This window comes from Drosophila novamexicana, unplaced genomic scaffold (genome assembly GCF_003285875.2).
Source record: "Drosophila novamexicana strain 15010-1031.04,08,12 unplaced genomic scaffold, DnovRS2.1 tig00000068-arrow-arrow-pilon, whole genome shotgun sequence".
Taxonomy (NCBI): Eukaryota; Metazoa; Arthropoda; class Insecta; order Diptera; family Drosophilidae; genus Drosophila; species Drosophila novamexicana.
This window is the reverse complement of record NW_020824770.1, coordinates 115,313-127,033: the sequence shown is the minus strand read 5'-3', so window position 1 is coordinate 127,033 and position 11,721 is coordinate 115,313. Positions and strand designations below refer to the sequence as shown.

The 11,721-nt window shown below is 43.4% G+C and overlaps 2 protein-coding genes across 4 annotated transcripts; one reads left to right on the top strand and one right to left on the bottom strand.

Annotated features, from left to right (window-relative positions):
* The first annotated feature begins 56 nt into the window (after nt 1–56).
* LOC115771315 (cytoplasmic dynein 1 light intermediate chain 1) lies at nt 57–11,289 on the top strand. 3 transcript variants are annotated; one of them, XM_030716975.1, is made up of 9 exons: nt 57–224; nt 729–915; nt 7,632–7,822; nt 7,886–8,286; nt 8,359–8,588; nt 8,654–8,765; nt 8,837–9,028; nt 9,138–9,402; nt 10,779–11,289. In XM_030716975.1, the coding sequence occupies exons 2-9, from the start codon at nt 809–811 to the stop codon at nt 10,841–10,843; spliced, it is 1,563 nt and encodes a 520-aa protein (XP_030572835.1). In that variant the 5' UTR covers nt 57–224; nt 729–808; the 3' UTR covers nt 10,844–11,289. The 3 variants fall into 3 exon arrangements, with proteins under 3 accessions (XP_030572835.1, XP_030572834.1, XP_030572836.1); XM_030716974.1 differs by having other exon boundaries at nt 726–915; XM_030716976.1 differs by lacking the exon at nt 10,779–11,289 and having other exon boundaries at nt 726–915; nt 9,138–9,485.
* LOC115771366 (armadillo repeat-containing protein 2) lies at nt 2,416–6,129 on the bottom strand. The gene is made up of 7 exons (XM_030717050.1): nt 5,750–6,129; nt 5,666–5,687; nt 5,387–5,590; nt 5,179–5,316; nt 4,311–4,936; nt 4,057–4,237; nt 2,416–3,528 (listed from the first exon to the last, which is right to left on the bottom strand). Exons 1-7 carry the CDS (start codon nt 6,127–6,129, stop codon nt 2,416–2,418), a joined length of 2,664 nt encoding a protein of 887 aa, XP_030572910.1.
* Nucleotides 11,290–11,721: the final 432 nt, after the last annotated feature.

Genomic DNA, 11,721 nt, shown 5'->3' with positions numbered 1-11,721 from the left:
CGCTGTGTGTACACACTGTGTCTAGTTTCGTTGTATTATTTCAGCGAAAAATTCATCATCTCAATATCGGGCGTATATTTTTTGTTGTTATTTTTTATTCAATAATAACTCAAAACAAAGTAACGAACGTCAGATGCAGTAATTCATACGCTAAAAATCAAATTTAGTGCCACGGATCACAATTGCTAGCGGAGTGCTCAAATCTAAATCGACTAAAAGCTGCAGTACGTAGAAAAAAAAAGAAAAAAAAAACAACAAAGCAAACGCAAAGAAATTTTGCAAATTGTTCATAGAGAGACAGACGGTCAGCCAGCCAGACGGCAGCGATAGCAGTCGCAGCAGCAGCAACAGCAACAGCAGCAGCTGGGCTGCGTAACAAACGCGTATATACAGCACGCTGCAATAATAAAATATTTAAATATACATAATCTGCGCGTTTGTCATTCCGTCAAGTCGCGACGTCGGCGTCGCTGTCGCAGCTGCTGCTCTGCTGCAACGTAACCATAAACGCAAACATAACGGAGTAGCGGAAGCGTCGCTGCTGGCGTAGGCGTTCCTAAAACAGACACCTTGCAACTGCAGCCACTGCCACTCCTGCTGCCCGCTGTCTACCAAGTTCAATGCAGCTCAGTTGCTGTTTTTGTTTTTGTTATTGTTGTGTGTGTGCGTGTGCGTGTGCGTGCAATTGCTTGTGTTGCTCTAACGTTTTCCCGTGCATCCCGCAGCAGCTCTGCCCACTGACCCAAGGAACAGGCAAACAACAGAGAGGTGAAGAGGTCGCCTGGAGCAGTTATTAACCAACACTGCAATGGCACTGGACAGCGTCACGCAAACGATGACGGGCAGCAATGCGCTGACATCATCCTTTACGACGAAAAAGAAGGATGCCGCCGCAGCCGACAAGGAGAATCTCTGGTGAGTTGAGCTTCAGCCTAGGCAGAAGAAATCTGCATGCCTGTGTGTGTGTGTGTCTGTGTGTGTGCATTTAGCGTTTTATCATATGACGCGCCTATTTTTTTCTCTTTTTGTTTCTTGCCTTTAGGCAAAACAGCTGCTTTTGGCCATCTATTTTTTGACTTTCTTTAGCTGACGTTTGCAATAATTTTCGGTTAACGCTATCTCACTTTTACTCTGCATATATATGTGTGTGTTAGTGTGTGCCGGCTGCAAAGGCTGCTTACGCCACACCCACAACCTTTGGTTGGAGCAAAAAAGCAGCTGATTTTATGCCGCTTTTAAATTTAGTGCATGTTGTCATTTTGTACAACATTCGCCTAACCTCAAACCACGTTTGGTTCACACACACACACACACACCTGTACGCATATGCGCATTTTATATATATTTGGTATTTTGGCAATTTCTCTTGTGCCAATTTAATGGATTTGTGGCATAAACACAGACTAAATTCTAAAACAACAATTCTAATATGCAGTGTGAAATAGTGCGAGCGAAAGAGAGAGAGACAGAAAGAGCGAATGATTCATGAAGCAGCAAAATCGAGGGCAGCGTCGCTGGCTGCGCAGTCGACAGCGCGCACCTTTTTGCTTTATCAATTTTTGTATGTCTAATAGGCAAAACACACACACACACACACGCGGGCAGATGTGTATGGGCACACATGTTTACACACTTGCAAAGCCGTAAGCTGAGCTATCGATAGTTCGGCTTCATTTGGACTGTTGATAATCCAATTGGAATTTGCATTGTCCAATGAACGAAGAGCCGCTCTAAGTCAAGCTTGTGCGTGTATGTGGTTTGCGTGTGTGTGAGTGTTGGCGATGTTGTCATCGCTTAAATATGTACATGTGTACGTTTCTAGTTGACCGTCAGGGGGCGCGCATGTGCAGAACGTCTTAGCGACGCAGATCGATTTCGAATGCTATAGAAAACATGTGTAAAAGTCTATTTACATTAACAGGAAATGACCAAAACATGTTAACCGTAAATACTTATCGAAATTTTATAGAAATGCGCAGGCTCAATTTACAGATAAAAGGCTTGTTAGCTCCTGGTAGTGTTATCGAAAACTGTATTATGTTTCTCAACTGTATTTGATATGGAAATCTTTCCTAGCATTGGGCTGGCTTAATTTATTGAAACTTGATAAACGACATAAAATTCGTTAGTTTATATATGACGCTCATATTACGACCTTGATCTATAACTGCAAATATATTAAAGACCTGTTTGGCTTAGGTATCAATAATCGATGTTTCAAAATCGATCAAAATACGTTTGCACAGACTTGGTCTCAAATTGGAAATACCGTAACTGTTTAGACAATCAAATATCGATTAAGTTCGATAACTGTGTGTTGTGTCCCTTTCGTTGCATCGACTTGCTGGCAATTCAAAATCGCTTTTTATCGATAATTGTATATATTTGTATATTCTTTTAGTCTTAAAGAATGTTTTACAATTTTTCGATAAACACATCTTCATTATCGTTCCCGTCATCGATATCGATGTGCGTCGCCTGTCGCTGTTGCTGCTTATCGAAATTGTTTTGTATCCGCTCTAACAAATCGGTAGCCACCAGCGCAAAGTCCTCCCACAATGCATCCGGCTCCGATTCCAAATCGAGCTCCGGCTCTTTATTCTTGCCTGGTTCGACCTCATCCTCGTTGGCCTCGTCGCCGACAATCGGACGCTCTTCATCCAAGTAATCTGCCAGCAGATCGCTGACCTCATCGAGTATGCTGCCACTTTGGCATAGGGCCGTCGCGCATTGGGCATCGATCAGAAGATTCCACATCGCCTGGCACACAATGTTGGCCAGAAACCAATCCTCCTGCTCCAGTGCGCCGCGCAATAGCAGCGCCAGCAGCTCAGCGCCGCGCAGCTGCAAAAATGGTGCCCGTTGCTCGCCATCGCCCAACAAATTGACCAGCACTCCGATGGCACAGGTGCGCAGCTCGTAATCCTGGCCGTTCGCCTGCCGCGTCAGTTGCTGCACCATCAAGGGCAAACCGCCGGCGGCGCAGAAACGGCGTCGCGCCAGCTCGTTGCGCGTCAAATTGCCCAGCACGCGGGCCAGCTCCACCTTGGTGGACACATACTGACCCTGACACCGCTTCAAGGTGCCTGCCAGGGCCGTCGACAGCTCGGCAATCAGACTCTGCAGCGAACCGGGTGACGGTATCGTGGTTGTTGTCGTTTCTGTCGTTTCTGTTGTTGTTGTTGTTGCCGTTGCCGTTTGGTTGTCCTGGTAGAAGCATAAATTGTGAAGTGCACCGAGCGTTGCATGCAGCAGCTCCAGCAGCTCAGCCTGCGGTTGTGCGGATTCAGTAGTTGTTGATGATCTATCCAGCGCCACAGCTGCATTCTGCAGCAGGCGGAACAGCACAGCGCCCAGACCATGCACATTGCCCAGCCCAGCGCCGACATCCGCATTGACGCTCATGTTGGCCACTACACGTATCAGCTTGATTTGGGCATCCAGCAGCGCCTCGCTGCCCAGCGGTCGTTCGCTTAGCTGCTGCAGCACATTCAGCAGATACTCCATGGCCACATCGTTTTGATAGTACTGGAAGGGGAGGACACACAGATTACATGAATTGCATATAGAAAACTGAGAGGGAATACCTTAAACACATTACGAAATCCAATAGGAAAATTATAATTGACATGATTCGAATTGGAATAATGAAACGAAACACCATTGAAAGTAATTCAAAGTAATCAATTCATATAAAAATGTAAAAACTAAATAATAAATAAATAAAAATAATAAAAAATAAAAAAAATAACAATAATAAAAAACAATAAAAATATAATTATTAATCATAATCACAAATAATTTCAGAATAATTAATAGAAATAATTAAAAAAAATTCAACAATCATGAAAATAGTTCAAAGGAAAGAAAACTTATATAAACAATTATTTTATTACTAATTATAATTGTATTCATAATTATAAATAATTAATATGATATATAAATAATAATATTTAAAAGAAGAAAATGTTTTAATGATAAATCATAAATCATCATGAATAACAAAAAACTTGAATTAAAAACAATTGAAAATATAATACTAAAAAGTGCACCCACCTGAACGCGCGCGGATTCATGCTTGGCCAAGATATTGCCCAGCATATAGCCCAGCCGGCTGAGCACGGCCAAGAGCCGCTCACTGCACTGGCCGCCCTTGGAGTAGGGTCCGAGCAGCAGACCAATGCGGGCTGCATAGTTATGCAGTGTCTCACAGCATTCCAGATCTTCCGACAGCACGCTGAGCCAGAAGAAGAGTGAAAGTATTTGATTAAAGTGGAAAGAAAAACCGACGACGACGACGAGTAGCTCACCTCAGTGTGCGCACCACATTGGCCTGCACCTCCAGTTCGCCCATGGAGACCTCGGCGGCGCGTATCAGATGCGGGCACGCCAGCTGCAATTGCAGTTGCAGTCGCTGCTGCTGCTGGGCCACATCCGCTAGAGCGCGCAGTGCTGCCGACAGTTGGTAGAGGGTGTGCAGCGGCGGGCCGCTGAGGCGTCGCGTGGCGCCCGCCTCGTTCAACATCTGTAAATGGAGTATCATCAGCTCCACAGCGCCGTGACGTGCCAGGCGGGACACCAGTGTCTGTTGGCCATTTAGCTTGCGTGAATCTTGCAGGGTCGTTGTTCTTGTTTCTGTTGTTGTTAGGACTGTGGCTGCTGCGATTGTTGGGGGCAGCAGCTCTTCGAAGCCGGCGGCCCAGTTGCGATTGAGCGCATCGTCGCGCTCCTGGGCGCTGCTCGCGGTGAGAAATCGTATGCAGCCATAGGCATAAATGCAGGCCTCCGGATCGTCCAGCGGCGAAGCATGGCCCAAGCCATCGATCAGCAGCTCCAGCACATCGTTCTCATGGAACAGTCCGTCGTGCTGCTCGTGGCGAGCCACCTTGAAGATTAGCTTGCAGGCGCCGGTTAAATTGCTGCCCGTTACGCGTAACTGTGAACGACAGGATGCCAAAGTTAGCGAGAAATCGATTAATCGATTAAAATGTGTATCGATATACATATATACCTATTCTCGAAGAAGAAGACTCAAAATGAAACCATATTTATTTATGTTCGCACCAATATATAAAAATATGAAAAAATCGGTCAAGTGATCGATATGTTATGCTATCGTTATCGCATATGTGCATGTATCGATAAATAGTTAAAGGACAAAAACTCGAATACACTCACCGCCAGAACGACACGTGCCACAGCCAAAAGGATACGTGGCGCCGTGCACTCGACCAGGCCATAGAGTCCGCCCAGGATAAAGGCGCGCTTGAAGTTGCGCTCCTGTTTGTGCACCCGCGTATATAGCTCCAGCAGAATCTGCGGGCGGGAAAGATGTGAATTTTAGATACTTTTAAATAATGGACACTTCACGAGCACCAGCACCCACCGCATTGATGTGCTGCACTGTCTCGGCGCTGCAATCCTTGAGACCAGCATGTTGCTTCAGCATCTCGATGAGCATCTCCGAGCTGCACTGGCCAAGCAGGGCGCCATTGCGTGCGGGCTGCATTGGGTGCATTGTGGCTGCTGCTGGAGTTAACTGTGCCGCAGCGCCCGGCAGCGCTGGCAATTGACGAGGTGGCGCCGGCTTGGCGTCCACATTGCGTCGACTTAACAGTAGCTCGGTGCCTGCCGCTGGCGTTGGCGGCGTCAGCGGCTTATGATTCTCATTCTGCAGATATCGCATGCTGTGGAGTAGTTTTCGCGCTTGGAGCACTTGAAGGCACTTGAAGAAGCTTTGTTTACTTACGAGAAGGCGCTGGGCGGACGGCCGGCCAATGCCACCTTGCCGTAGAGCACACGTCCCGGCTCACGTGGCGTTATGGGTCGACGCGTGCTTACCAAGCGTGCGCCGCCAGCAGCTGTCATTGTTGCCGTTGCCGTGGACAGGTCGCCCAGATAGAGTTTCGCCTCGCTGATGAGCTCTGCGGATGTCTTGCGCCTGCCCATGCCAGCGCCTGGGCCAGCCAGACCCAGACGCGGCATAGTCGTTTCTCTGTCCCTTTCCACGCTGGACGCCAGCTGGTGCTGCTGATGCGGCTGCTTTTTGGACAACTCCTGTTTGCTTTGCACCGCGACGGGCTGAGCGCGCGTCTCGCTGCGCGAACGTCGCTTCAGCAACAAACTCATCCTGGCAATTGGCGTTTAACAAACCTAACGAACTCCTCGATTTCTGCTGGCTGTGCACTTCAGACTCGGACTCTGGTCCGGCGCAAGAAATTTGTGATCCACTTTTAACGCGTGGCGCTGCCAAAGTGCGCATTGGTAATGCCGAACTGTCTTGCCTCCTGCCTGGCCTGTTCGCCTGCCTTTCAGCGAGGCGAACTTTAAAAGCTTGGAAAATATTTTTCGTTTGGGCCTTTCGTGCACCATGCCAACCAGCCTGGAATACGAGCGGGGGGAGCCATAGCCAAGGGGTGGGCACGGTTGCCGGGTTGTTTGCATGTCAAGTGTGAACCGAGCGAGCCAACCTCCCTTAGCCAAATGCCAGCCCAAGCACAGTGGGACATAACTTGCTAACAACTATGCCCAAATTCGTGCACTTTAAAGTATAAAGTTTTGTCTTTTTATTTTATTCTCTGAATTTATTTAAGGAAAAAGTTCGATTAGATTAAATTAGATTTCTATATATTTAGATTATATTTTATGCTTGCTCATGAAATGATGTTTTTTTGAAATATATATTTAATTTTATATAAGACAGATAGGAAGATTGTGGATTTTTAGTTTTAAAAAATACTCGCCAAATAGTTTTCTTAGCATTATATATATATTTTTTAGAATATTTTCATGGGAAGCAAATCCGATTTTTAAAAGTCTACAAGGGTGATTTTTTTCCTTTATGCTTTTATAAGGTTTTTTTTTTTATTAATAACTGAAGCCAACATCTTGTATTTACCTCGAATAAAAATTGAAAAAGAATAAAGACTTATTGCTTTAATAGGTTTTTAAATAAAAACATTGTTTAATTTTAAAAAATCGCTTTCGAACCACTGTGAATCGTGCAACACCTTTGAAAATTCAATAGAAGAGAATAGTTATGAGCTTAAATCGTCAGAAATCGGGCAATCGATATTCGCAGTACGCAGTTTTTGGCACGAAGGAGCGCCGGCGTCCAGCTTTCCCCAGTTGAGTAACCGTCATTTGCATGTCATACAAGTTAGTCATTCCGTCAGTCAGTCAGTCAATCAGGTATTCAGTTGGTCAGTTGGTCAGCAAATAAGTGGGTGAGCGAGTTAGTGAGTCAGTTAGTTAGTTAGTTGGTCACCTTTCGATTGAAATATTTAATTGAATTGCAGAAACGTCCAGCTGAAATTGCATGAATGCTTTCTTAACTCTATATACATACATATACATGCACATATATACATCGTGTGCACATACATACCTATAAATGGGACTAAAGAAACAAAGTTTAGCCCCATAAATAGCACAGGAATGCAATTAGTTTGATTGCGTGGCATGACACAGTGTTCAGAATTGTGTTTTATATGTACGGCCAGGCGGCGGCAGGGGTGCGGATCTTGGCCAGAGCGGGGGACACGAAATTGGGGCCAAGCGTTTAATGTAGATTACAAAATTTTGATACAGCCAACGGCATACTGACCCAATTCGTTGCATCTTGTTTCCAGGTCTGCGATATTGAATGAAGTACAAACACAGGGCAGCACAAAACTACCGTCAAATAAATCTGTACTAGTATTAGGCGACAATGCCACGGGTAAGACGACGCTCATTGCCAAGCTGCAGGGCGTTGAGGATCCGAAGAAGGGCTCCGGCCTGGAGTATGCCTATATTGATGTCAAGGATGAGTACAGAGACGGTTAGTATTAAAGCAATTTGCTTGAAGGTTTTATTTTAATTGAGAAACATTATCATATTGCAGACATGACGCGCCTGAGCGTTTGGGTCTTGGATGGTGATCCAGGACACACAAATCTGCTGCACTATGCGCTAAACGAAACGAACTATGCACACACCCTCGTCATACTAACAGTCTCGATGACACAGCCATGGGGCTGGCTCGAGCAGCTCAATCAATGGATCAAAGTGCTTGCCCAGCACATTGAGAGCCTGCAATTAGATCCCAAAGAGAAGGAGGCGGCACGCCAGCGCCTCGCAACGACGTGGCAGAGCTACTGTGAGGTTGGCGATGATTTGGATCCCGGTTCGCCGGTTAAACGCACCATGCACAACAATTCAATTGATGAGGATGATCTGTTGCCGCTGACAGAGGACGCACTAATTACAAACCTGGGCCTGGACATTGTTGTTGTGGTCACAAAGGTGCATCTACTCACACACACACACCCAAGTCAAGTTTTTTTTTATATCGTTTTTTTTATTTATCCCATATAGACGGACTACATGTCAACGCTGGAGAAGGAGTATGAGTACCGCGACGAGCATTTCGATTTCATACAGCAATGGATACGAAACTTTTGTCTGCGGCACGGCACCTCGCTCTTTTACACAAGCGTGAAAGAGGACAAAAACTGTGATCTCCTTTATAAATATCTAACGCATCGAATTTATGGTCTACCATTCCGTACGCCAGCGCTAGTCGTGGAAAAGGATGCGGTCCTCATGTGCGTTAAGTTCCCTTTTCCCTTTCATTTAAATTTAATGGCTTTTTATCTTTTGTTTATTACAGTCCGGCTGGCTGGGATAGCCTCAAGAAAATAAGTATTCTGTATGAGAACATGCATGCGGTTAAGGCCGAGAATCATTACACAGATATTATCAAGGCGCCGCCCACACGAAAGGTGCATTTAGAAGACTCACCACAATTGGTAGCTTCAATTAACACTCTTCTCTGCTTCTCTATTTGCTGCAGGCCGTTTCCAATCGCGAAACGGAGGTGCAGACCGAGGACGAGCAGGCCTTCCTGGCACGCCAGCAGGAGATACTCAAGCAGGGCGGCCAGGTGCGCGGCGAGTCGCCATTGCGATCGCAGGGCGCCAGCTCTGGCGGCAATAAAACCGGACCACGCACACCTGGCAGCGCCGGTCAGAGTTCACCCAAAAAGGTTTGTGCCAACAAAATAGCTGAATTAGCTATCGAAACACATTGACGACAGCACAGCTGCCAAGCCGAGTGTTCACACGTTTCTCATGCATATCCATTTGCAATTATAGATTGATCCCAAGCTGACGCCTGCAACGCCTGGCGGCGAGGGTGTGCTGGCAAATTTCTTTAACTCGCTGCTACACAAAAAGTCGGGCGGACCAGCTGGTGGACCGGCGGGCGCAGCCAGCCCAGGTGGCGGCATGGGCACACCACGCACATCTAATGGCACCGATTCACTCATGACGGCCGAGAAGCTAGCCGTTCGCTCAGATGCGGCTGCCGAGCTGGATCGGTTGGCGCGTAGCGTTAAAAAGGACATTGATCTGTCCCAAAGTGAGTGTTGAATGCGTACATACAACAACAACAGCAACAACAACAACAACAACAGCATCAACAATAGCAACAGCAACAGCAGCGCAGCAGCAGGTTAGCAACAGCAGCACACACACACTAATATAAATCGAAAGAAAGAAAAACCTCATGCACAGACTCGTTAACAAAACAAATGGACTTTACATGCACTGCAGATCTTAGCTCTCCCGACATGGTTAACAATTCAAAGGCCAAACATTTGCCAATGCTGCTGCACATATAATGAGCAGCAGAGCATTGCCAACTGTTTGGGCCATGTCGAGAGCTAAATGTTAACAAAATATAAGCAACAAAGAAGCAATTTACAATCTTATTCCACAGCCCATGAAATATTAAAATGAACGCGGCTGATGATTAGTTTAATAATTGCGTTTGGCATTCAATGTGTATCGTTCGTTGTGTGTTGATATCTGACGAGGGCCTGGGCATTCTGTAGATTACGGATTACATAAATACAATTATATATATATATTGAAAAGCAACAAAAATACAAAAAACAAAAAAACAAAAAACATTTATAAAACGGCTTAGCTTTGAAAAAAAAGTGAACAAATTTGGAGAATGTAAAGCGCCTTCGCGCCATGCTTCTACTCCGATACGGCATGCATTGTGCTTATTCTATAAATTTATATGCATAAATATATAAATGATATAATTTTTTTTTTTCGTTTGATATAAGCGTAGTTTGGGGCCACACATGTGTATATTTAAATTATTTAAATTATGTAATTTTTAAAATGTATTTAAGAATGCGCCGACTGTGCAATGCTTTTGTGCGCTGAGAGATTCAAAAAGCCCCTGCCCGCAGGGCTTGGCAACTGCTTATATATACACACACACACACACACACACACACACACACACACACACACACACCCACTTACAACTAACTGTAGTTGATAGCTTGTATGTTCATTTTTAATTATATTAATTAATTACACACACACACACACACTGGCTTTATGTAGTATTTGTTATAGACATGCGTCCTTAAACAAGGGAAAAGCAGAAAAACAAAGAGCAACAAGAACAGCATAAAACGTTAAATGAAAAACAAAAAACATAAGCAAATTTAAATAGGTATTTAAATGAAAAACAAAATCCCCAATGCTGCGCACTTGTGTTTTTCTTTGTAATTATGTAACGACTTTTGATTTTAATATAGTCTGATTATCAATTTTTCTTTCGCTCAAAGCCACATGCGTTTAATTAATATCTTATAATGAGAGTATACAAAACTAAACAACAACAACAACTACTACTACTATTATGAATTAATTTAACTAAGCAATTTTAAACGAAATGAACTTAACTGAAATTCTTTTTATGTTCGAAAGTCAAGCGAAATGATGTACTCAAGAGCCATCGCTACAATAAGGCCCAATATCCAGCAAATTTTTGAGACATATATGCATTATAATGAAAAGACGATACATATATTCACTGATCACTACCCACTCAGCCGAATTGGTTCTGATTGAATTTTCTTTTATATTTTTATGTTATAAATCATTTTGTGTACCACAAGTATCAAATGTACAACTTTGACAAATTGTAACAGTATAACGAAGCGAGTAGGGACATTGTATGTACTTTTGTATGTTTGGCCGGAATAAAAAGTAAATATGCTTTAAACCTCGCTAACAAATATATATAAACAAATTGTTTGAAATTCAACTACATTTTGCCATATACATCGGCCCCATTGCAAGCGGCAGCTCCAAATGATTTCTCATTTTAAAGCAGCTTCCTGTTGGCATCTCGCTCGTTGCTGTGCGTCTGAAAGCAAACAAACAACAACAATAACAATAATAATAACAACAACAAAACGATAAATAAAATATGAAAAATACAGTTTGTGCTACAAAAACTATTTTTTATGTATAAACAAAAACATTGCATATAATAAATATTGTATTACGTATTAACAAATAAGTATGCAACATATTTCAATTATATATATATATACATGTATATATATAAAAATATATTTATTTGGTATTTATTCTGCAAGAATTTCAGAAGTACATTTACAACAACAACAACAACAACAACAACAACATATGAAGCGTTGAGCCAAGAACAAAATTTAATGTTAATTCATACATTTAACTATACACAAAAATATTTAATGCAAACAGCGGCAACAAAATAAAAACAAAACACGAAAATATTTAAAAATTTAATTAAAGATTTGTAAAAAAAAAAATGTAATAAAAAACGTAATTTTCTTTTAATCAGATGTTCAACGATTTTGACTAATCAAAAAATTTAACCTAT

Excerpts from the sequence above, each read along its gene's own strand:
- LOC115771366 (XM_030717050.1), bottom strand. The coding sequence starts at position 6,129 with ATGAGTTTGTTGCTGAAGCGACGTTCGCGCAGCGAGACGCGCGCTCAG. Across the intron at positions 5,688-5,749 it reads CGTCCGCCCAGCGCCTTCTC|CATGCGATATCTGCAGAATG; the intron begins GTAAGTAAACAA and ends ACTACTCCACAG. Across the intron at positions 3,529-4,056 it reads ATGAATCCGCGCGCGTTCAG|TACTATCAAAACGATGTGGC; the intron begins GTGGGTGCACTT and ends CTCCCCTTCCAG.
- LOC115771315 (XM_030716975.1), top strand. The coding sequence starts at position 809 with ATGGCACTGGACAGCGTCACGCAAACGATGACGGGCAGCAATGCGCTG. Across the intron at positions 8,766-8,836 it reads AGGCGCCGCCCACACGAAAG|GCCGTTTCCAATCGCGAAAC; the intron begins GTGCATTTAGAA and ends TATTTGCTGCAG. Across the intron at positions 9,029-9,137 it reads GTCAGAGTTCACCCAAAAAG|ATTGATCCCAAGCTGACGCC; the intron begins GTTTGTGCCAAC and ends TTGCAATTATAG.